The 26202-nt window shown below is 39.4% G+C and overlaps 1 protein-coding gene across 1 annotated transcript in view; it reads right to left on the bottom strand.

The window, feature by feature from the left end:
• Positions 1–352: 352 nt before the first annotated feature.
• The window catches only part of spred1.S (sprouty related, EVH1 domain containing 1 S homeolog), a 46237-nt gene continuing 20387 nt past the window's right edge, over positions 353–26202 (bottom strand). Inside the window, exons 2-6 of the mRNA XM_041574660.1 lie at positions 15551–15725; positions 8689–8857; positions 7251–7303; positions 3783–3935; positions 353–1672 (exon numbers count right to left, since the gene is read on the bottom strand). Coding sequence (XP_041430594.1) covers positions 1022–1672; positions 3783–3935; positions 7251–7303; positions 8689–8857; positions 15551–15725 — 1201 coding nt within the window. The 3' untranslated portion in view covers positions 353–1021. The remainder of the gene's footprint in view (positions 1673–3782; positions 3936–7250; positions 7304–8688; positions 8858–15550; positions 15726–26202) is intronic.

The following is a 26202-nucleotide window of genomic DNA, read 5'->3' as shown; positions in this document are numbered from 1 at the left end:
TGCCCAGCCGAACTTAAATCCTAATTTGCATATGCAAATTAGGGGCAGGGAGGAAAATCGTGTGACTTTTTGTCAAAAAACAAGGAAGTAAAAAATGTTTCCCCCTTGGTACCCCTAATTTGCATATGCAAATGGATTGTATATGCAAATTAGGGTTCGGATTCGGTTCGGTATTCGGCCAAATCTTCAGCCGAATCCAAAATAGTGGATTCGGTGCATCCCTAATTTTTAACCATTCTGCTGCCAGAAAGATTGCCCCTCTATAGCAGCAGGACTCAGCCCTATCATGGAATGTGCCAATTCTCATTAGGAAAACAGTGGTGGAAGCTGAATAAGGAGCGTAAGAAACACCTTCCCAGAAGTCATAAAATTCGGCGTACCGTATATTTAGTTAAATATAGACATTTGTTATTTATACATAAAATCACTGGAATAAAACTAGAAATGATTTAGTTCCACTAAAAACTCATTTAAGGTAACTGTGCGTCTGTTGCTTGTCCGTCTCCTCCACGTTTCTTTTGTATACAACGTTAGTCACCCCCAGAATCAACAGGTTTCTCATATTATACTGCTTTCTGGAGAGGAGGTGTAATACGGAAAAAAAAATATATATATATATATTGTTCTATTATAGTTTTCTCATTACACTACAGCATAATGGACAGAGATCCATTCATTGTATCATTCTGCCTTGGGGAATTCCTCACGGTTCATTATCCCGCTACAAGGCGCCCAATCTAAAAAAAAACAAAAACGAATTCTCTGCTTTTGAACAGGAATGGCAAATAAAAAATAAAATAATATTAATTACAAAAAGAAAAAATAATATATATATATATTTATATATCTATGGAACGACTGGCACTGTTATTGTTTCTATCTGAACCCAGACAGCACCGTTTCTCAAGTCCTCCTCCCACGAGCCGGTTACAGCTTCACCTAAAACTGCCGACGTCAGGACCGGCAGCCACCTGGGAAATGTAGGAATTCCTCCTGGCATTACAGGATAAGAGTTCGTGGGTCATCCAGCTGCTTTATGTTTCCCACCACAGCAGCCGCACATCTCACCGCAATGGTGGCAGGTGCGTAGTGGGAGGTAGCAGCACATACAAGGGGCTATGAAGGACAACGTGATTAGAGCTAGCCAGCGCAGACACAGGTTTTCATCAGAGGCGTCACAAGAGCACGGGTCCGAATAATCTCCTTCCGAGTCTGACATGCAGTGGTAGAGCATGCTCTCGGCGCACAACATGCAGCTGACCTGGTAAATGCACCTCTGCATGGGGTCCGGTGCATCCTGGCACTTCCCCCTTCCATTCTCCTCGTGGTTAAATAGTTCCTGGCAGTATACACATCTTGACCGTTCTCCATCCTCTTTTTTTCTTTTGGACTTTTTTAGAGAGGATGTTGGCTGAATCTTACAAACTTTAGCCGGTTTGTGCTCCTTAAACGAGTCTGTGCCATTGGCTGGGGAGTAGAGATAGCTGGGCTTTTTACTGTCCATCTTGCTAAAGAGTGTAACATCTTCTGGTTCCTCCCGATCTGCATCGTTCCGAAAGATGTCCGGGTGTCGGTAATCTGCATAACGACGAATAATCATGTCACGGGGGTTGATGCGGACTATCTCATCCTCGTCTTGGAAGCTGACATGTCGAAGTGGCTTGAGAGGAACCTAAAGAAATGACACAGGTTATGGTCATGTGTAACTTTATTTTATTCAAGTTTTGGGCTCCAGTCCTTGTAGATAATAAACTTGTCTGTAGCAAGCAATGCCAGTCAGCAGCATCAAGGGCAAATAAGGTCTTGACTTGTATTAAATGGGGCAGAGAGTCACGGGAGGAGGGGGTCCCACTGTATAGAGCACTGGTAAGGCCCCATCTAGAATATGCCGTACAGTTTTGGTCTCCATCACTCAAACAGGACATTATTGTATTAGAGAGGGTACAGAGAAGGGCAACTAAGCTGGTAAAGGGAAAATCTTAGCTATGAGGAAAGACTGGCCAAATTGGGGATGTTCACGCTGGAGAAGAGGCGCTTAAGGGGAGATATGATAACTATGTATAAATATATAAGGGGATCATATAATAATCTCTCTAATGATTTATTTACCAGTAGGTCTTTCCAGCTGACACAAGGTCACCCATTCCGATTAGAAGAAAAGAGGTTCCAGCTAAATATTGGGAAGGGGTTTGTTACAGTGAGAGCTGTGAAGATGTGGAATTGTCTCCCTGAATCAGTGGTACAGGCTGATACATTAGATAGGTACAAGGAAGGGTCGGATGCTTTATTCACCAGTAGCTCCTCCCAGCAGACAGGAGGGAGCCAAAGAGATTAGAGGAGGGAAAGGGGTGTTACAGGGAGAGCTGGGAAGTCAATCAGTGGTACAGGCTGATACATTAGATAGGTACAAGGAAGGGTCGGATGCTTTATTCACCAGTAGCTCCTCCCAGCAGACAGGAGGGAGCCAATGAGATTAGAGGAGGGGAAAGGGGTGTTACAGGGAGAGCTGGGAAGTGAATTAGGGGTACAGGCTGATACATTAGATAGGTACAAGGAAGGGTCGGATGCTTTATTCACCAGTAGCTCCTCCCAGCAGACAGGAGGGAGCCAATGAGATTAGAGGAGGGAAAGGGGTGTTACAGGGAGAGCTGGGAAGTGAATCAGGGGTACAGGCTGATACATTAGATAGGTATAAGAAGGGGTCGGATGGTGTTTAGCAAGTGAGGGAATACAGGGATATGGGAGAGAGCTCATAGTACAAGTTGATCCAGGGACTGGTCCCATTGCCATTTTGGAGTCAGGAAGAAATTTTATTTCCCCTCTGAGGCAAATTGGAGAGACTTCAGATGGGTTTTTGCCTTCCTCTGGATCAACTGGCAGTTAGGCAGGTTATATATAGATTTAAAAGGTTGAACTTCAACCTAAACTACTATTTCACTGGTTAGAGGGAGGGAAGAGTTAAATTATGAGGGGAGACTGACAAGGTTGGGGTTGCTTTCTCTGGGGGAAAAAAGGCGCTTGTGAGGGGACATGATTAGACTTTACAAGTACATTAGAGGACATTATAGACAAATAGCAGGGGACCTTTTTACCCATAAAGAGAATCACGTACCAGAGGCCTCCCCTTCAGACTAGAGGAAAAGAAGTTTCATTTAAAGGAACAGAGTAGGGGGTTCATCACAGTGAGGACAGTGAGGTTGGGGAATGCACTGCCGGGTGATGATTCAGTTAATGACTATAAGAGGGACTTGGAGGATTTCTTGGACAGACATAATACAAAGGCTATTGTGATACTAAACTCTATAGTTAGTATAGATATGGGTATATATATATTTAGTTTTTGTTAGTGTATGGAGGGTCGGTGTTACTTAATTGTTTAGTTGTAGTCAATAGCAATTATACCCTAAAACTGCAGAAAGCAGCTCTTGGGCATAGCATGGAGATATTTGGTGCAGAAATACTATCAACATACAATAATATAATATACCAGCAATAAAAGTAGTATATGGTGGATACATTTCAACTACAGATACATAAAGCCTAATTAAAGGAGGTGTGGCTGCTGATTGGGGGTTCATTGCAAAATATTATTGTACCCTTATCTAGAAGTGTGATCATATGCATTGCTCTACACAATGGTGACTTTCTGATACACACAACTATGCTTGGGATTTTACTTCTACCTACATTAGAAAAATCTGCTGGAGGGGAAGACACATACAATAGACAGAGGTAGTAGTTAGCGTATTTGGGAGAGGTGATTTTTTGGGAGATGTGTCTACCTGGTTATGGATGTAGGCTCTCCTTGGGTTCCGATTTTCAAATGGGGAGGGTCTGATGACAGAGGTGCGATACAGTTCTTCAGTTGGTATAGAGTCGCCTCGGAAAAGGTGATGGTTGTAATGAGTAATGTGGTAATGATCGTCTTTGTTCACCTGGACAGGAGGCACAAATGTAGAAATCTCATAAACAGCTCAAAGTGGCTTCAAGGGCTCATTGTTGTTCAGCAGGGAGCATCTAATTCTGCTTTTTTATATTGTCAACATCAATATTCAGCCCATGGGCAACACACACACACATATATATATATGGTGGAGAGGTCCTGCTCTACATCACACACTACCTGCTTGTTACAATAATTAACACACTGCTCTGGCTGTTCCAGACTGGTCACCACATACTCTGCCATGGATGTGTCCTCGTTAGAAGGTAATTAACCTGACCATTGGCCAAAGGGTAAAATGATCCATCTTCTCAGGTGCCGAATAATCACTTCTTCCTGCGTCTGACCATCTTAGTGGCTAAAGATCTACATTGCTTTCAGAGATCTTCTATATTCAGTTCCTGGAGCTCATTTAACAAGCAATTAGCAATTAGCTTTGATTTGTTTGTTAAAATGAGAGCCAATCTCTGATTGTATGTTATGAGTTACTGCACCAAGTGTAGCCAGTTGGAACTTTCCAATGTAAAGTAATCCATGCGTTTAAAGGGGTGGTTCACATTTAAGGAAACTTTAATTATGTTATAGAATGGCCAATTCTAAGCAACTTTTCAATTGGTCTTCATTTTTTCTTTTTTTTATAGCTTTTGAGTTATTTGCCTTCTTCTTCTGATTCTTTCTAGCTTTCAAATGGGGGTCACTGACCCCATTTAAAAGACAAATGCTCTGTAAGGCTAGACATCCCCTCACTCCATCTAGCAGCGTTTCCCTTTAGGCTTCTGCACATCTTAAAGGAACAGTTCAGTGTAAAAATAAAAACTGGGTAAATAAATAGGCTGTGCAACATAAAACATGTATCTAATATAGTTAGTTAGACAAAAATGTAATGTATAAAGGCTGGAGTGAGTGGATGTGTAACATAATAGCCAGAACACTACTTCCTGCTTTTCAGCTCTCTAACTCTGAGTTAGTCAGTGACTATAAGGGGGGCCACATGGGACATAACTGTTCAGTGAGTTTGTAATTGATCCTCAGCATTCAGCTCAGATTCAAAAGCAACAGTTATGACCCATGTGACCCCCCTCAAGTCTCTGATTGGTTACTGCCTGGTAACCAATCAGTGGAAAGCAAGAGAGCTGAAAAGCAGGAAGTAGTGTTCTGGCTATTATGTTACACATCCACTCACTCCAGACTTTATACATTACATTTTAGCCTAACTAAATATATTGAAAACATATTTGTTTTGCAGAGCCTGTCTATTTACCCAGTTTTTATTTTTACCCTGAGCAATTCCTACAAAATGACTGAGCTCCTGTAACCACAGTCTGGAACAGTACAGGATAGAAATAGGAGAGTCTGGCATCATCTGCACCGTTGCTCGCTGCCAGCATTTAATGCACTTCGGAAATGTGCTTTGTCGCAACTGCTGGTAGAACATTTATGGTACTGTGGTTGCTATGAGATGGGTCTGATTTCAGCAAATCTAAGAAAAAGCTTTAAAAATGTCTCCAGCTGCAGAAATTGCAGCCAGATGAGAGAGGAGTCGGAGGGGGAGAGGGAATGAAACCGTTGCCTCCCAATCCTAATCACAAAACTCAGAACCTTCATCCTCTTCTAATTCATCATTCTCCTTCCAATGTCACTGATGAGCGGAGACTCTTTTAAGTCAGACAGTGATGAAATGATAAGTTAGCATTGGGAAAGGGTAGAAACACAAGGATATTAAAGACACTTGTGGTATGAATTAAAGTCTGAATGCCAAAAGCTGTTTTTTTACTATAAAATCTGAATTTTAAAGGGTTAGTTCACCTTTACGTTAACTTTTAGTATGTTATAGAAAGGCTAATTCTAAACAACTTTTCAATTGCCTTTATTTTTTTTTAATAGTTTTTGACTCTTTCCAGCTTTCAAATGGGGGTCACTGACCCCATCTAAAAAACAATTGCTCTGTAAGGCTGTAAAATGTATTGTTATTGCTACTTTTTGTTACTTGTCTTTCAATTCAGGCCTCTCCTATTTATACTCCTGTCTCTAATTCATATCAATGCATGGTTGCTAGGGGAATGTGGACCTCCAGGGCTAGGGCTTGAGCATGCCCAGTTTGCTTCTCTCTCCCCCTCCCTTCTGTAATCTGATCCCAGAGCTATGAGTGATCAGGAAGAGACTCAGGCAGGAAGTGATGTCACACCAAGCTAATATGGCATCTGCTATCCTAAACAAACAGAGAGAGCTTTTAGAAGTGTTTACTCAGGTATGGTAAAGCATTCTGCAGAATAAATATAGTCTTATAGCTTGCAATATTGTGGCTAATCTATTGACAATGAAATGCTTTGGTGGTTTTCCTTGTCCTTTAAAGGTGAACAACCCTTTAAGTGGAAAACATTTTTCCTAATAGGCTGGTTTTGCTTCCAATAAGGATTAATTATATCTTAGTTGGGATCAAGTACAAGATACTGTTTTATTATTACACAGAAAAAGGAAATAATTTAAAAAAATTGGGATTATTTGATTATAATGGAGTCTATGAGAGACGGCCTTTCCGTAATTGGATTATGGGTTTCCGGATAACGGATCCTATACCTTATAAACCTATATACCCCTGTATATACAAGGCACATCAATTTAAATGGTCCCCGCACTGCCAACCTGCACATAAATAAAATACAATAAATCAAATAAAACCCTTTAATGTCAATGCAAGGTGACAGCAATGCATTTTTTTGGCTGTTGGTTGTGTGAGACTGTGACACTGACTGACCTCTTGTTTAAAGGGATACTGTCATGGGAAAAAAAAATTTTTTCAAAACACATCAGTTAATAGTGCTGCTCCAGCAGAATTCTGCACTGAAATCCATTTCTCAAAAGAGCAAACAGATTTTTTTATATTCAATTTTGAAATCTGACATGGGGCTAGACATTTTGTCAATTTCCCAGCTGCCCCATGTCATGTGACTTGTGCCTGCACTTTAGGAGAGAAATGCTTTCTGGCAGGCTGCTGTTTTTCCTTCTCAATGTAACTGAATGTGTCTCAGTGGGACATGGGTTTTTACTGTTGAGTGTTGTTGTTAGATCTACCAGGCAGCTGTTATCTTGTGTTAGGGAGCTGCTATCTGGTTACCTTCCCATTGTTCTTTTGTTTGGCTGCTGGGGGGAAAGGGAGGGGGTGATATCATTCCAACTTGCAGTACAGCAGTAAAGAGTGATTGAAGTTTATCAGAGCACAAGTCACATGACCAGGGGCAGCTGGGAAATTGACAATATGTCTAGCCCCATGCCAGTATCCCTTTAAGGTTAAAAAGAGGGCACATACCTGGGGTCCATCCTCAGAAACGTCTGACTCTCCATGGCAAGATGTGGGTAAACCTGCAAGCAGCACAAAGAACATTGTAAGGACAGCGGCCATCAAATGAGCTTTCCAAGCTTACTCAGCAAGTCCAGTTGATTTAGACTTGCAACTACTGGATATTTTATGACCTCCATAAATTAACACCATTACAGAGGGGTTCACTGTCTGTATATCAGTGTACGATGTGCTTATCATGGGAAGGGAATACACAGTCATTAATCACAGACAGCTCAGCTAATGGAGAAGGAAGAAGTTGTGTTGGAGATGGCTTTGGAGGGCAGAGACAGAGCTCATTGTTATTCCAGAAGCAGGTTTGGGACTGGCAGGGAAACAAGGCCGCGCTGCATTAACCTCAAAATATGTTGGGGGAAACTGGCACAAAGAGTAACGCTCATTGTTAATGTCCTAAAGAGGGTGAAGGGAAGCTTTATTGCAGCTATAAAGCCCAGTAAAAGAAAACCCCATTTGCTCTCTAATGCCAACTATTTATGCCAACTGAACTGTTCTACGAGAGAATTTCAGTAAGTGAAGCAATTCTTATTCTACCAAAACATTAAGATGTACATGGCCAGTAGCCCTTTCTGCATTACACACTATATACTGAGGAACACTCACCCAAATCTGACATATACTGAGTAAAATGACTGGTGATCCCCAACCAGTGTCCAACATAGACTATGTAAAGGTCTATATATCCATGGACTGCTCTTTATATCTATAGGGCAGATAATGTGTACGACTCACTTAAACCCTGTGCTGATGCAAAAATAAAACAGAAGTTTAACAGAAAAACAATGATCTTCAGTTCACAGGTGTCCAGCTACAGCAGGGGTCCCCAACCTTTTTTTTTACCTGTGAGCCACATTCAAATGTGCACAACATAAGCATGAAAAAATTTCCCAGGGGTGTAAAATATGGGCTGCAATTGTCTATTGGTGGCCCCTAAGTGGACTTTTTTATACAACTAAAACTTGCCTCCAAGCCTGGAATTCAAAAATAATCTCCTGCTTTGAGGCCACTGGGAGCAACATCCAAGGGGTTGGAGAGTAACATGTTACTCATGAGCTACTGGTTGGGGATCACTGAGATAGAGGGACTATGGTAAAATCTGAGTCCTCAATGAACTGTTACAGCCCCATGGGGTGCCCAACGACCCACAGACATTATTATATTACTATAATTCAGTCAAGTAGCTTGTGACATATTACAAAATTGTTTACATCATGTTAACATCCGTATTAATTCCACCTAAAGTTGTGTTGGCTCTTCTGTTTACACAGTGCAAACTGCCATCTTGTTTGCCTCGTCTAAAATAAAATTAGCATGAGCAGCCCCAGCAGTGAAACAGATGCAGTTGTGCTTAGGGTTGTTTGCCCTCTGGGGTCCCTCAACACAACACTACCTTGAGACAGGTCTTCAATGGCACGTCGTATTCCTCTATCAAAAGCTCGTGCGTCCGCTGGACTTTGGAACGTAAGGCCGAACTTTTTGTCTCCGATCCTCCAGTGATGGAATGTAGGGGTAACTTTGTTGTAGACAAGATCCCTCCTGAGCACACATTCCAAGACCACCTGCGGAAAGAAGAGATGTCACAGACCTAGAATCAACACGGAAACATCTGACTCAGTGAACCAGTTCTTGTGAGACTGTCCAAGCTGTTGAATCTGTAGAAGTACAGAGAGAGCCCACCCTGTCCCCTGCCAAACTGCTAGAGACTCAGAAGGAGAAAGGTGCCACTGGTGAGTTTGATTCTGCTGCAGAGCTGCCTGTAATCTCCAGTGTGACTGCCTCTGAGAGCACCCCAGTGAGTGAGCCACCCAAGGGAGGATACTGGCACGGATACCAACATGGGGCCCCAATTTGAAGACAGGTCTTGTGCATTTCCCTGCTACGTAGGAGCAGCTGCTAAGTTCCAAAGGGAGAGGTACTTTTGGGGAAAGTTAACACTACCTGGGGTATAAGAGCTCTGGGGAAGGGACATTTCAATTGAACTGAACTGTGAGGTCATTAACCCCTTCCAGGGGATTTTGATAATAAAAATGACTGTTTTGGAGAAACAATCTGGTACCTAATAGTAAGTTAGGTAGGTCCCACATGTCCAGTGCATTGTGTATTAGATTGCCCAAGTTATTTCACTACTCTTTTATATAAAGTTTATATCTGTTCATTTGCAACTGTGTGTTTTATTTGTCCTAATGGAAATTGCCTGAGGTGTGCTCCTCAGTGTTCCATAGGTGGAGGCACTATGCTGTAAGTCCCAGTTCCCAGTACTTTTCATACGCAAAAGGGACTCAGGGCCTCTGGATTGCCATGGGTTAATTGCGATTTAAAGCAACAGTAACCAAATTAGGGTTACATAATAATAATAACATTAATTTATATAACATCAACATATTGCGCAGTGCTGTACAATAAATGCGTATATGCACTGAACATACAAAATTACGTACAGAGCAACCAAAATCCAATACAAGAGGTCAAGAGGGCCCTACCCAAAAGAGTTTACAATCTAAATGTTTTGACCAATGAAAATCCACTATGACCACCCTGAAGCTGATGCTCAAAACATCAGCTTCTGGGCCAGAAAGCTCAAATCTGAAATTGGAGCCATTAAAGATGGCCATGGACGCACCTATAATATTGTACGATATTCGTTGCGTATATGGTGGGCCGACCAATATCGGCAGAAGACTTGGATATTGGGCTCGTCGATCAGGCTGGGCAGAAAATTTTGATTGTGCTCCTTTGAAGGGACCCAAACATGGGCCATTGTTAGTGCTGAATCGTCAGATACAGGTAGAATTCTATTGTTTCTATATGTATATCTGACCATTCAGCTCTATATTGAAATGAGCGATCTTTCTTGGAAACATCTTTTAATTGTAACGTATATGGCCTCCTTTACAGTAACTGTCTGTTGGCTGAATTACTGGATTGGAACAATGTCCCCACTGACGTCTGCAGCCAAGAGCGGAATAGTCTGGTTGCCTCACAATCAGCTTTATATTGTAGCTGTGTTAATGTTTCTTTAAATCTCATGGAACCATTCAAGCTCTGAAATGAATGCAGACAAACATACAATTATATGCTCCATAAATAATGCGGGTCTTAACTACACAGGTTACATTATCATCCGGCAAAATCCTGTATTTCATTGTCATGCTTGTCTAAAGAGATCTAAAATAAATGTGCTAATGTCCTAACTGAGGGTGTGACTTTTTATGTCTGATAAACTAAATTTTGCAGCATACAATAACAACCCTGCGCATGTTCTACAATAAACTGCTTCTGCTTCCCTGTACTGTATTCTGCACCCCTTCAATTCTAACCCATTTTATGTCCAGGCCTCATGTATCGGAATAATTACATTTCCCATAGGAAATCTGCTTGGAAAAAGACCAGACGTGAGCAGCTGGAGAAAGAATGCAGAACACAAGGTACAATATGGCGGAATGTGTGCACTGGGGGCCACATGAAATACACATCACACTCATTGGGTCTCAGGAGGGAACAGAGATAAAAGAAGAATTCCTAAAATGTGCAACGGCGCTTGTGTTAAGAATTTACAGACAGACCTGTTTCTTTAAGGGATTCTGCCATGTGTTTTTTATTTCTAAATTATTATTTTATTAACGTATTTATATAGCGCCAACATATTGCAAATAATTCACTGTACAATATAAAATGTCATTCCTTGGTGGTCAGACTGGTGACCAGCAGGTGGCGCTGTTGTAACAAAATTCATTCGTATTAACAGCACATGTATCCCTTAATATCTGGGAATGAAAAAATAATAAATAATGAATGTACATTGCAAAGTGCTTAGAATAGCCCCCTCATCAATTTTACATTCACTCTTTTTAAAGGTTTATTTATCCTTTGAAGGTGAACCACCCCTTTAGAAAATCATATAAACATGAAATAAAGCCAATAGGCTGGTTTTGCCTCCAATGAGGATTAATTATATCTTAGTTGGGATCAAGTACAGGTATGGGACCTGTTATCCAGGATCTGACGTTTTACATATAATGGATCTTTCTGTAATTTGGATCTTCATGCCTTACGTCTACTAGAAAATCATATAAACATGAAATAAAGCCAATAGGCTGGTTTTGCCTCCAATGAGGATTAATTATATCTTAGTTGGGATCATGAGTATTTGGATAAAATGGAGTCTATGGGAGAAGGCATTTCCGTAATGCAGAGCTTTCTGGATAACAGATTCCTGGATAACGGATCCAATATCTGTATAGTCATGCTGGGGATTTGGGTGATATTACCACCACCAGTCAAAGAAGGCAACTGAACATAAGGCTCTATTTCTTATGGGCTGTATGTGTGCGTGTGTGTGTAAGCTATTTCGGATTTGGCTGAACCCCCGTATCCTTCGCGAAAGATTCAGCCGCATCCCGAACTGAATCCGAATCCTAATTTGCATATGCAAATTAGGGGTGGGAAGGGGAAACGTTTTTACTTCCTTGTTTTGTGACAAAGTCACGTGATTTCCCTCCCCGTCCCTAATTTGCAAATGCAAATTAGGGTTTGGATTTGTTTCGGCCGGGCAGAAGGATTTGCGAATTCTGCTGAAAAAGGCTGAATCTCGAACCGAATCCTGAATTCGTTGCATCCCTAAAGCAAATCCCCCAGTGCTTTTTCTAAAGTTATAAAAACCTTTAGGGCTGAGACACACGGTCAGATTCGGCTAGAATGAAAATCGCCGGCGGGATGGAACTCGGAGCGCTTCGTTTTCTGTAGTCACCTCACGAGGAAAGTTTGGGCGACTTCGGAAAACGAAGCGCTCCGAGTTCCATCCCGTCTGCGATTTTCATTCTAGCCGTCGGGACGGCAGAGGAAAGCAGTTCGGGGAGATTTTAGAGTATCTGCCCATGAATAGGAGAGGCACATAACTCCCTAAAATAAACAATAACAGGGGGACTTATGTCCTTGGATACAGCCATCACCTATAGCATCTCTGTGTCAACTCCCTTCCTTCCCAGCAATGCGAAATGCCACCCACTGGCCTGTTCTTAGTATTCACCCACATCAGCACAGCGATGCCACAAAGTGAGAGCTGATTCATGCCTGATCCTACAGCACTCTCCCACTAACAGTCTGTTTCCTTCTCTTCACACATTATTTTATGCCGGAGACAGCTCACTGTTGTCATGGAGACAAGCACTCGGCAACAAGCATGGAGACCAAGGACGCATTGTTCCCTGAGATAAACTGAGGCTTGTGATACTGGCAGCCATAAAGCAACACAGAGAAATAGAACTCTGAACACTCTGAAGATAAATAAATCCATGAGTAACATCCGCACCACAAAACCATTTGTTACATTCCTAAAGCACCAAACAATTCTATTTTGCCTCACTGACACTAATTAGGGGCGGATTTATCAAGGGTCGAATTTAGAGTTTATGGGAATTTATAAACACTCCCATGAACTTGAAATTTGGAAGAAAAAAAAAACAATCGAAATTTATTAAAAAATTTATTTTTTTTCAAATTTGGGTGAATAGGATCAACCTGCAAACTCGAATTGAATTTGAATCTGATTCAAGCTTTTTCACCAAAATAAAAAAAAAAAAAAGTCCACCAAATGACTCCAAATTGATTGTACGTTTTAGATGGTGAATAGTCTAAATCGGATTCTTAAAGGGATACTGTCATGGGAAAAAAAATTTTTTCCCAAAATGAACCAGTTAATAGTGCTGCTCCAGCAGAATTCTGCACTGAAATCCATTTCTCAAAAGAGCAAACAGATTGTTTTATATTCAATTTTGAAATCTGACATGGGGTTAGACATATTGTCAATTTCCCAACTGCCCCTGGTCATGTGACTTGTGCCTGCACTTTAAGAGAGAAATGCTTTCTGGCAGGCTGCTGTTTTTCCTTCTCAATGTAACTGAATGTGTCTCAGTGGGACCTGGATTTTACTATTGAGTGTTGTTCTTAGATCTACCAGGCAGCTGTTATATTGTGTTAGGGAGCTGCTATCTGGTTACCTTCCCATTGTTCTGTTAGGCTGCTGGGGGGGGGAAAAGGAAGGGGGTGATATCACTCCAACTTGCAGTACAGCAGTAAAGAGTGATTGAAGTTTATCAGAGCACAAGTCACATGACCAGGAGCAGCTGGGAAACTGACAATATGTCTAGCCCCATGTCAGATTTCTAAATTGAATATAAAAAAATCTGTTTGCTCTTTTGAGAAACGGATTTCAGTGCAGAATTCTGCTGGAGCAGCACTATTAACTGATGTTTTTTTTCCCCCATGACAGTGGGGAGGTGCCATAATTAAAGGTAAAACTGCATTTCATGCAGGGGTCTGAGTGCTCACATTATCATAAGAAATGATACAAATACTTTCTCAATTATACACAGCACAGGCATTGGAGTAAATATACTAAACTGCAATTACTTGCACCAGAAAACCTTTCCGGAAGAGATCGCTCATTATTGCATCCATGCTACATGCGCTGTTTCACAAGGTTTACTCAGGACTTGCGCCAGAACTGTTGGCAAATTAAGATGAACTTTGTCAAAGGGAATTGGCTAAAGCTGTGGCATGAATGACACAATGAATTGTCTGCTCAGCTGTTTATGAATACGCTCATTTATTAACTTGAGGTGAGTACAAGGATCCTCCCATGCCCACAGGTGAATGTGTAATAAACAGATTTACCTTTCATTTTTTCAATTTAGCACATTTGAAACCGACGACTCATCAGGGCAAATTCAGTGGCTGTCGCTAGTGACAATTCGTATCTGCTGGGACATCGCCAATTTACAGTCGTAGAGGACAATTCACTAGCAAAAGAGACAGTCATAGCGCAGTTCCGCGCCCTATCGTCAGACGAATATTCGCGCAGGCGAATGATCGTAATTTACTAAAGTGCGAATTTTACAGAACATTCACCAAAGTTTCCTTCACCACCTTAGACCTGCAGAACTGATAAGATGAAGTTACATCCTCCTCAATATTATGTCAGTGACATCATATCCTTTATGCCGAAAAGTTATAAGAATTATAAAAAAACGCTGGCGTTTTTTCATATTTCAAAGCGGGATCGACTTTAAAAGTTATAACTAGGGATGCGCCGTATCCAGCATTCGGTTCGGGATTCGGCCTTTTTCAGCAGGATTCGGATCCGGCCGAATCCTTCTGCCTGGCAAAATCAAATCAGAATTTGCATATGCAAATTAGGGGCGGGAGGAAAATTTCGTGACTTTTTGTCACAAAACAAGGAAGTAAAAAATGTTTTCCCCTTCCCACCCCTAATTTGCATATGCAAATTAGGCTTCGAATTCGGTTCGGTATTCGGCCAAATCTTTCCCGAAGGATTCGGGGGTTCGGACGAATTCAAAAAAGTGGATTTGGTGCATCCCTAGTTATAGCTATTAAAACATTTTTGTTTTAACATTTGTTTTTTGACCAATTTGAGGGTCATGCCACATTTGTTTTAGGGTGGGCTCATGCGTAGGACATTAGAGGATCATTAGAGGATCTCTTTTGTCATTATTTTGCTTCCTTGGACATGTGTAATAATAAGTGGCCACTTCAAGCATTTGCACCAACATCTCTAATAAAGACGTATATATGACCTATATGTACCCGCCCTATTCAAATTGACCTAAGAGTAAGTGGACTAACAAAGTCGCGAACATTAGCGAAAGTTCACTATGAAATGCTCATCGTATTTACCAATGGTGAAACTTTGCCAAGACATAACTTTGCATTTTAGTGAATTAGAGTAGTGATAGCAAATTAAAGTTTGTCAAATAGTGTAGGGCGAATAAATTCGGCTGGCACGAATTTTCAGCCAATTCAAACACTTCACCGCCGGCGAATAAATCTCCGGCATCAATTTCCAATTTTCACGATTTTTTCATGCAAAATTTTCCCATTTCATTTTCAATCAATGTTGCATTTTAGTTAACACGTTAGAATTTCACGATTTTTTTGTGAAACCGTCGACTTTCACGATTTTTAAGTGAAACCGTTCGAATTCCATGATTTTTAGCGAAAACTTTTGAATTTCACGTTTTTCCCGGGAACTTTCCGATTTTTCGCAAATTTTTCAAAGTTTCATGAATCTTGTGTGAATTTTTCTTCAAAACGGGAGAAATTTGCCCATCACTGTTGGTGAAGTGGCAAGAAGTGTGGCGAAGCCTTCGCAGGTGAAAATTCGCCCTTTAGTGAATTTCCCCCATTGAAAAAAGGTCATCAGTGATCGCTTGGCTCAGACACCCCATTTTTCTTACCGTCTTATCTCGGAGTCTCTCTCCGTGAACTAGGAATTCCGTGCCACCGCCATCTCCCGGCTGCAGAGTCTTAGCCACAGTAACAGAGCTGAGCCCACCACCTCCAAGTTGTAGCCAACCGCCACTGGAGTCATCCCTTGTCATCACCACAGCTCGCACTCGTGCATAACTGTCACTACAAAAGATGGAGGCACAAGTATATATGTGTTATTTGCACAAGCAAGAGAGCAGCCATATTTATTCATAGTTTTTTGATTACAAAGATATTTCATATGTGTGTTGTACACTTATACTGTTAATTTAAGATGAAATATTTAATACAAGCAAATCTCTTGTTAATAATAAATATATATAGTCATAAATACTGCATAGTGATGTCATTTTATCATTGCTTAGTGATGTCATGACATATTGGAAAAACGGACTCCCTGTAAAATACCGGCTCACGCAATAAAATGTGGAGCACACGGAAACATTTTGTATGGCTCTCATAATTGAGGGAACCCAGCACCATTCTGTACACAAAGGTTGATTTTTGTACAGTTCATGTACAAGGCAGAACATCAGAACTATAAAAACATCATAAAAGAACTTGCATTTATAACAATTACAATAGAAGCCCCATTTTAAGCTTTTCTGGGGACCACAAAAATGGTGTCAAATCCAGAAGAGTGTAAAAATCAGGGAAATGTACAGGTATGGGACCTGTTATCCAGAATGCTCAAAAACCTGGGGTTTTCCAGATAACGGATCTTTCTGTAATTAAGATCTTCATACCTTAAGTCTACTAGAAAATCATGTAAACATTAAATAAACCCATTAGGCTGGTTTTGCCTCTAATAAGGATTAACTGTATCTCAGTTGGGATCAAGTACAAGCGACTGTTTTATTATTACACAGTAAAAGGAAATTATTTTTAAAAAATTTTGATTATTTGGATAACATGGAGTCTATGGGAGACAGCCTTTACGTAATTCGTAGCTTTCTGGTTTCCGGATAACAGACTCCATACCTGTACTCTGATATGAGGTAAGGTACTGTATATACATTTGGGTTATTTGATTATGATAGAAAATATCCATTCCGTAATTCAGAACTTTCTGGATAACAGATTTCCGGATAACGGACCCCCCCATGTGACTTTTCCCTGTTAAGATTAATATCTTAGTTTGTATCAAGTACAAGAGACTGTTTTATTATTACAAAGTAAAAAGAAATTGTAAAAAATGTGTATTATTTGGATAAAATGGATTCTATGGGAGACGACCTTTCGATAATTTTAAGATTTCTGGACACCGGGTTTTTGCATAACAGATCCCATACCTGTATTATGCATAGGCTGGACCACAATTAAACAATGTAAAATAAGGGAAAAGTTAAAACCAGGGGATGTAAAATTGAGGTTTCACTGTCTCAGTATTGGGATGAGTATAATTGGGTATTAGAGGTATGAATTTTGCTCTGGCACCCTTTCTTGTTTCATTTCCCAATTGGAAAATGACAGTTGACTATGCGATTAATTTGATGTTGTGTTCAGATTAGTTCTAGTCCAGGCCAGACTTTGGAGGCCTGAATACTTTGGTTTACTGGCCCTGTGGGTTCTATATATGACATGAGAAGAGATTGCACTTATAGGTTTTCCTTTTTAAAGTATTATATTATATTATATATTGTTCCATGTAGAGAAGTGCCCTGCTCGGACATCCTCTGTAAAGCTACATTTGTTTCAGTAGAAGCAAACCTAGAGAGACACCCTTGAGGCTCGAGTTATTTCTCACTGAAAATACCTTCTAAACAGACAAGAAAACATTATTTTGAGACGACCATCGGAGAAAGTGAGACAACCCTGCACTGAATAGGACTTCTTTCCCTAAGGAATGGCACATTCTAATAAGCAAGACCATCAACAGGAGAAACAAGTAGCCATTGTACAAAGAGAGACTCAGAGAAATGAGACACCACTCTTTCAACTGAGACATGCCCAACAGACAAACAAGACAATCCAGTGTAGCGAGTGAGACTACCCTTTCAGACAAATGAGATCTCCTTACAACAAAGACAGTCCATGTTCTCTACTCATGCCAAGGACACAACAAGAAGAAATTGTAGTTTTAACAGGCTCCAGGGTGAATGCAAATGACCTCTCAGTATCCCTCCTATTTATATGAGGATTGTTGGGTGTTGTAGACTTGTGGCACTGTGGGTACTAAGGCTATCAATGCCACCACAGACTAAAATGTGTTTCATAAAGTCCTCAGATATTTAGAAACAATAAGTAAGCCTAATGCCCTGTCTAGAGGCCCATCTCCCTTTCATTGCAATGACCTTACACGTGTCTGTGCCCTCGAGTGGTCATAAAGATCACACACACATTGTGAGAAAAAGCCGAGCTTCATATCTAGAGTTGCCACCTGTTTGGTTTTGATCTGAACAGTTGGGTTTTTCCTGTTCGGGTCTCAACTTTATGTTCGGTTTTCAGCCTTGTGAAAACCGAACAATAATCTGGCCAAATGAAAACCAATTAAATACCAAGATACTCACCTTGACATGGCTGAGTTATTATGAAGAGCAGTTCATTTCTTATTATTAAAGGGATACTGTCATGGGAAAAAAATTTTTTTTCAAAATAAATCAGTTAATTGTGCTGCCCCAGCAGAATTCTGCACTGAAATCCATTTCTCAAAAGAGCAAACAGATTTTTTTATATTCAATTTTGAAATCTGACATGGGGCTAGACATTTTGTCAATTTCCTAGCTGCCCCAAGTCATGTGACTTGTGCTCTGATAAACTTCAATCACTCTTTACTGCTGTACTGCAAGTTGGAGTGATATCACCCCCCCCCAGCAGCCTAACAACAGAACAATGGGAAGGTAACCAGATAGCAGCTCCCTAACACAAGATAACAGCTGCCTGGTAGATCTAAGAACAACACTCAATAGTAAAATCCAGGTCCCACTGAGACACATTCAGTTACATTGATCAAATCAAGTCAAATGATCATGTCTGTATTTCAGATCTTTCTGGATAACTGATTTCTGTATACTAGATCCCATACCTGTAGTTAAAGGGTTGGTCTTACTCATCAGACAGAAAAGAAAGATAGAGGTAGGGTTTCCAGCCAAGTGGGTTTCAACTGGATATCTCAGTTTGTCAAAGGACTGTCTGTTCAAAACTTTCTGTCCTACTTAAAAGATTGGGAAAACTGGACAGAAATTCATCCATTTGCATATATGTGACGTAATAACCCTGAGCCAGCATCATAACTCAACGACATCATTGTGCCTTCCTCTGATGTCATCATGCCCACCCCGAAGATCACTGCTCCACCCAATGCTATCTGCCACGCCCCTATTGTTTGGTTTTAGCCACTAGCAAAGGATCCCGTCTGTTAAGGGATAACAATAAAAAAGGAAATACTGTATATTCACGTGAAACAGGATCCAAATAATGCTATTTCTATCTTTATATTTATATGGCTCCTTAAACTACATCTAGCAGGAGATATCAACAATATTTTAGGCTATAAGCCAATTCCAATGTCTCTGTTGATACTCTTGCTCTGGCTCTAAAGGGGATCAAAACCAAAATATGTAACTGATGTAGACTTACAATCATTTTTTTTTTAGACATTTTTAGACATTGATACCAAGCTTTTGGTAATTTAATGTCAGGGTTTTAACCAACTTAAGGACTAAGCCACATGGGAGATTTTGTAGGATGAGGTTGAATATAAAGTTGGATGCAGTTCAACACTAATATTAATATTAAAATCAAATACTAATATTAAACACTAATATTAAAGTCTGATAAAATATTTGCCATCTGACACAAGACGACTGTTGGAAGGAACCGCTGCATTGCATCCGACAAGATAAAATCGGGAAGACTTTTTTTCCCCATTGAAATATTGACGGACGGATGTAAATGCATGAAGAAAATACATCATCTGACTTTATCTGATTGCATTTTACATTACAGCATAAGGATCAGATTTTGTAATATGCCACAATATATATTATGCTGCTGCATGACACGATATTGTCAGATAGTCTGGCCTACAAAATCTGATCAAACGCTCCCAGGTATCCGACAGACCGTGGTGTGGAGATGGCAGAGCTCACCCCGCAGCGCGTCTCCTCGTGATCGCTGCTCTAGCGAGATACACTTCTCTCCGACTTTAACAAGACATTGTATCGCTCGCTTCTGAGCGCTGATCAACACAGAGGAGTCGTGCTAATATCTGAATTGACTTTATTAATATCAAAAGTACAGCAGTGGGTGAAAACAAACGTGTTTCGTGCCTATATACTCTGCACTTCTTCCGAGTTTTTTTATTTTAATAAAGCCAATTAGATATTAGCACGACTCCTTTGTGTTGATCAGTGCTCAGAAGCAAGCGATACGATATCTTGTTAAAAACGCTCCCAGGTAGTTTAGATTCCCTAGAAGAAACCAACGGAGACACAAGGATAACATACAAACTCCGTGCAGATAGTGATAAAAATCTGAATTGAATCCAGGACCTCAACACTGCAAGGCAGAAGTGGATCAGATTCTGCAACTGAAAATGCTACGATATCCCAAACCATTGGTTACATCAGATTGCATCCTTTATATATCGGTAAAGCAAAACTTTTTACTCTCCAAAAGCTAAATAAATGGTGGCAGATGATGCTAAACTGACTTACTAGTGGGCCTGAATGGAATATGCTCAATTCTGAAAGGCTCTTTAATGGAAGGTCTGCTGGAGTTGAATCCACACATTGCTTTAGTCTGAACTGGTCAATAATACATTAATAATAATGATAATAATAATAATAAAGGTGAAACAGCTGCAACAATCTATAAAGTACAGGAAAGGGGTCTATTATCCGAAAACCTACAAAATTTCCTATTGAGTTCTATTTCACTAAGAAATGCAGTTTTAGACTGTTAATGCCAAGCTTTTGCCAATTTAATTCTTCATTTCTGATGTCGTTGTTTTTTCTCTGTAATTATAATACAGTACATTGTAGGTATAAAAACTAAGCCGCATGAATCCATAGTGGGGCCAAAACAATCCTATTATGTTTATTTCATGTTTGAATGCTTTTTAGAAGACGCTAACTGAAGAGAATAAAATGCACAAGTCTTGACTTTTCCATAAGGCTGTGAGAAGAATACTCGGTTGTCTAACTTCTGGTTTGGAGGTGGTAATTAAGGGTCCCTCACTAAAGTGTCTTTTTTTCCTATTGCAACACCTAACAGTGATGGAAAAACCACATAGTGAGACCCCCTGCTGTTGTGAAGGTGTAGAAAACATTAGCACCACCATGAATACCTTTGTGCCAAACATATGCATGACTGCATTCAGGTATGAGGTAGACAATAGTATTCTAAACACCGGCGGGGTGGCACTTGGAGCGCTTCGTTTTCCGAAGCGACTAATCTCCCCGAAGCGACTAATCTTCCCGAATCTGCCCGTGTGTCTCTGCTCTAAGACAAATTGCTATCGGTCTTCATTTAATAACTGCTATAGATTTTGCAACGTCACCTTTGTTTCTGCAGCTCTCCAGTTCGGAATTTCAACAGTTATGTGGTTCCCATTTACTCTAACAACCAGGCAGCGAATTAGAATTAAGAGTAAAAGATAAACAGGACATGGAATCTAGTGAACCAAAAATATAACTATAAAGATGCAGCCTCAATATTAGTTATTTCGTTGATTGACCCCATAACCCCAACAACCAGTTAGCATTAAAAACTGCATTCAGGAAAGATTCATAAAAGAAAGTCGCCAAACGAGCGGATATCTACGCCTATGGCCACCTTTGGAAGGCAATCATCACTCTCATGTTCTAAGCGCTATATACTATACGCCAGTATATTATAGAACCCTACTTTTTGTAAGATTTTCTTATTGCTTTTTACGTTTTATAACAAACATACAACAAAGGACAGAGGAGCAGTGAAGTGAGAAGAGAAAAAAAACAAAGAAACAAAAAAAAAACAGAAAGAGAAGGAATGATTTAGAAAAAGAGAAATAAGGAGAAGAAAGGAGATGAGAGATGATGGGTTCATCCAGGTTTTAAATAAAGGATAAATGACTGAGTTTTATTGTTTGAATAATATAATACCCTACTTGATTGTACCTTAAAAATTTAGCATTTTTACTTTAAATTACTGTGTTTTTCAGCGATTAATTAATTTATTTTAGTTTCAAATACTCTTGTTGCTTTTAAAACTAAATGAAACCCCAGTAGAGACCCCTTTATAATTGAAGCACGCAATTTGTAGGTAGGGATTCTTTCAAGTCAAGAATGATTAACTGTTGTCCAAGCTCATTGGTGGATTCGAGTTTTTAGCTCAACACCTTAATGTGCCAGCTGCTGAATCACCAGGGACCTCGCTGACACTTGAGGGGTTATGTAAATAATACAGAGGATTTATATGTGGCAGTTTCATGCAACCATGCTTTCATCATGCAATTAGGACTCAACCATGTGCTTCTGGTCAACTAAACCACAATAAACCACAGTGATAAAGTGTTCCCTAGAGCAGCATCAGAAGAACAGAAGTTTTTGGTGAGGTCCAGCAGTGCAGGTTTAGAGAAATGCCTTATATGTGCACAGGAGGATTAAAGAAAGGGCGAGTCGTTATGACCTTGCTTGAGGATAGTCTTAAAACATCAAATGCTGGGTGTCTCTGAGGCCTAAGGTTATAAAACCTGTTAGTTTAAAGTCCAACATAAAAACTGCTAGGGTAGGAAGGAAATGTTTATCTTATTTTTAAGAATCAATATCCAGATAATATGGTTGTTTCAGAAGCTTGCATGGTTCTCCTTTTATTATTTATTAACATGTATTTATATAGCGCCAACATATTGCGTATTGGGCTCTTTATGTAACTCCACATTAGAACATACAATCTCCATTCCAAAAGTGCAGCACTCCACTGAGTCCATGTGCCCACGTTACTGGAAACAACCTTTACGCATGGAGCCATTTATGACACAAATAGAAAATAACTACGTTCAGTAAAGATATTACACATAATACCCGCCAACATTCCCCTAAAAAAATCACTTAAAGAAAATGTACTATACCAGATTGTGCCCCACAGATTTCTATTTTTAAAGAGAAAAACAAATGAAACAGGGAAAATGCAGCATGTTGCGTCTCAACCTGCGTTCGGCACCTACGTGCGCCTGTGTGAGTACAGCCCCATTGAAAAAAACCGAATGCGTCTACTCCTGCACTCCCCTGCGGCTGAATGCATAAAACGCAGGGGAGCGCAGCTTCAAACGCTCGTCTGTAAGTGCCCTAAGGATATAAGAAGTCAATTGGATTATATAGAAAAATTTTTACCCCTTAATGTAAAATATAAGGATATAAGAAGTCAGTTGGATAATATAGGAAATAATTAACTCCCTAATGTAAAATATAGGGATATAAGAAGTTAGTTGGATTATATAGGAAATAATTAACCCCTTAATGTAAAATATAAGGATATAAGAAATCAATTGGATTATATAGGAAATAATTAACCCCTTAATGTAAAATATAAGGATATAAGAAGTCAGTTGGATAATATAGGAAATAATTAACTCCCTAATGTAAAATATAAGGATATAAGAAGTCAGATGGATTCTATAGGAAATAATTAACTGCCTAATGTAAAATATAAGGATACAGTATAAGAAGTCAGTTGGATAATATAGGGAATAATTAACCCCTTAATGTAAAATATAAGGATATAAGAAGTCAATTGGATTATAGAGGTAATAATTAACCCCCTAATGTAAAATATAAGGATATAAGAAATCAATTGGATTATATAGGAAATAATTAACCCCTTAATGTAAAATATAAGGATATAAGAAGTCAGTTGGATAATATAGGAAATAATTAACTCCCTAATGTAAAATATAGGGATATAAGAAGTCAGTTGGATTCTATAGGAAATAATTAACCCCCTAATGTAAAATATAAGGATATAAGAAGTCAATTGGATTATATAGGAAATAATTAACCCCTTAATGTAAAATATAAAGATATAAGAAGTCAGTTGGATAATATAGGAAATAATTAACTCCCTAATGTAAAATATAGGGATATAAGAAGTTAGTTGGATTATATAGGAAATAATTAACCCCTTAATGTAAAATATAAGGATATAAGAAATCAATTGGATTATATAGGAAATAATTAACCCCTTAATGTAAAATATAAGGATATAAGAAGTCAGTTGGATAATATAGGAAATAATTAACTCCCTAATGTAAAATATAAGGATATAAGAAGTCAGATGGATTCTATAGGAAATAATTAACTGCCTAATGTAAAATATAAGGATACAGTATAAGAAGTCAGTTGGATAATATAGGGAATAATTAACCCCTTAATGTAAAATATAAGGATATAAGAAGTCAATTGGATTATAGAGGTAATAATTAACCACCTAATGTAAAATATAAGGATATAAGAAGTCAATTGGATTATATAGGAAATAATTAACCCCTTAATGTAAAATATAAGGATATAAGAAGTAAATCGGATTATATAGGAAATAATTAACCCCTTAATGTAAAATATAAGGATATAAGAAGTCAGTTGGATTCTATAGGAAATAATAAACCCCCTAATGTAAAAGATAAGGATATAAGAAGTCAGTAAGGATATAATGTAAAGTGCTTTTATAAAAGTCATGGAAATCCTAGAGAACTTCTAACATTCTCATATTTTATAAAAGGGAGTCACATCACTTCCAGTTTTCGTGGGTCCCGGGTCGGGCCTAAAATGAAGGTACTGCGGGTGGGTTTTGGGAGCAGGAAGAGGTGGGATTTACAGAGGGACAGTGGGTCCGGGTTTGGATCTTGCCTAGCGCGTCTGCCCAGCTGGACCCATGCAGGACTCTACCAGTGAGTAAAAATGCTGGGTGGATGCACCTGCAAAAAGGACCTGTGATGATCACTGATTTAATGCCTATGCTTCATACTTAGCAATTGGTTTAGTTTCATACAACACAGCTTTGCCTCTAAATAGCTTGGACTTTCTTAGTAAGTCACAATAGGTGTCATTCATATTTACATGACAGGATGTCTCTTTAGACTTTAGCTTATCCCTCTTTTTTCAGCTTTGTGAATTGCGAGTTACCTGCAGTCATGTTGCAGGTACTATAGTTATGTATTCTACAGCTATTTTAGGCCAAGGCACTGAGCAGAAATAAAGGGCTGTGTAAGCTGCATATACATGTTGACCTTTTCTATTGTCTTCTCTAATAGCATCTGATTTTTTTTTCTTATACACAATGTACAGTTTTGCATCTGGCAGATTGTTTATTGTAGTGCTTTTCTTACTTTTGTTTGGATCAAGTTTCCCTTTGAGGTCCAACAATTGTTCGAGGGACCCTTCAGCTCACAACAAGGCACAGATACATGACGACATTGCAGGTTATCTAGCACAGAAAACACATTCACTTCAGTTACCATTAACGTTAGGCTTTCAGGAGTATCATGGAGAAAAAAAGAGGTATTCAGACCAAACCTCACAATATGGCACAATGGGGGGTTTGGGTGCTCTGAGTGGAACATTTTTAATTAGCCCATACTTAAAGGAGAAGGAAAGTTCCAAGACAGTTTATTGCCAATAGATTAGCCACAATAGTGCAAGCTATAACACTATATTTATTTTGCAGAATGCTTTACCATACCTGAGTAAACAGCTCTAGACACTGACTCTGTTTGTTTAGGATAGAAGCTGCCATATAAGCCTGGTGTGACATCACTTCCTGCCTGAGTCTCTCCCTGCTCACTTACAGCTCTGAGCTCAGATTACAGCAGGGATGGGAGGAGGGAGGGGGAGAGGAGCAAACTGAGCATGCTCAAGGCCGTGCCCTGGAGGTTTAAGCTGAAAACAGGAAGTCTGATACAGAAGCCCATGAGTACACAATAGAAGGAAAGAAACGTGGTGTTTCTTTGACAGAGGACTCAGAGCAACATTACTTTGAGGGTTACTGGAGTATTTATATAGACCTTTCTGATAAAGCTTACTTAATTTTAGCCTTTCCTTCTCCTTTAAGTTCATCATTTATTTATATGGAGTGCTTTATATAGTGAATAAAGTACCCCCTCTTGTAAAATATAAGGATATTATAAGTTACCGAGGAGTTTCATGACCACATAAAAACACGAGGCCGAAGGCCGAGTGTTTTTATACAGGTCATGGAACTCCAAGGTAACTTATAATATCCTCATATTTTACAACTGGGGGTACTTTATTAATTATAATACACACATTTTAGTAAGTCATGTGACAGAAATTACATCACTACTCACCGTTTATAACTGATGACATCACTACTCACCGTTTATAAGGATATAATTTACAAGATATTCATGGCTTTTGTGTATTATATGAATTTATTACAATCATTACAGAATAAAATGATGGCCATGCTCACAAGAGATTACAGTATAAATTATTAGGAAATATTTGAACCATAAGGACAACAATGTGGCACCAGCTAGACACGGTGCAATACAGGACGGATCCGTTTTAAAGGCTGCCACCTTATAATATATAAAATATTGTTCTGATTTGTTCCTAGCATGTCTCATTGTGTCACAGTTGTTGTGTATCTTGCAGCTCATCTATTCATATTACACCCTATC

Source organism: Xenopus laevis, chromosome 8S (genome assembly GCF_017654675.1).
Source record: "Xenopus laevis strain J_2021 chromosome 8S, Xenopus_laevis_v10.1, whole genome shotgun sequence".
NCBI lineage: Eukaryota > Metazoa > Chordata > Amphibia > Anura > Pipidae > Xenopus > Xenopus laevis.
This window is presented reverse-complemented; position numbering and strand designations above follow the sequence as displayed.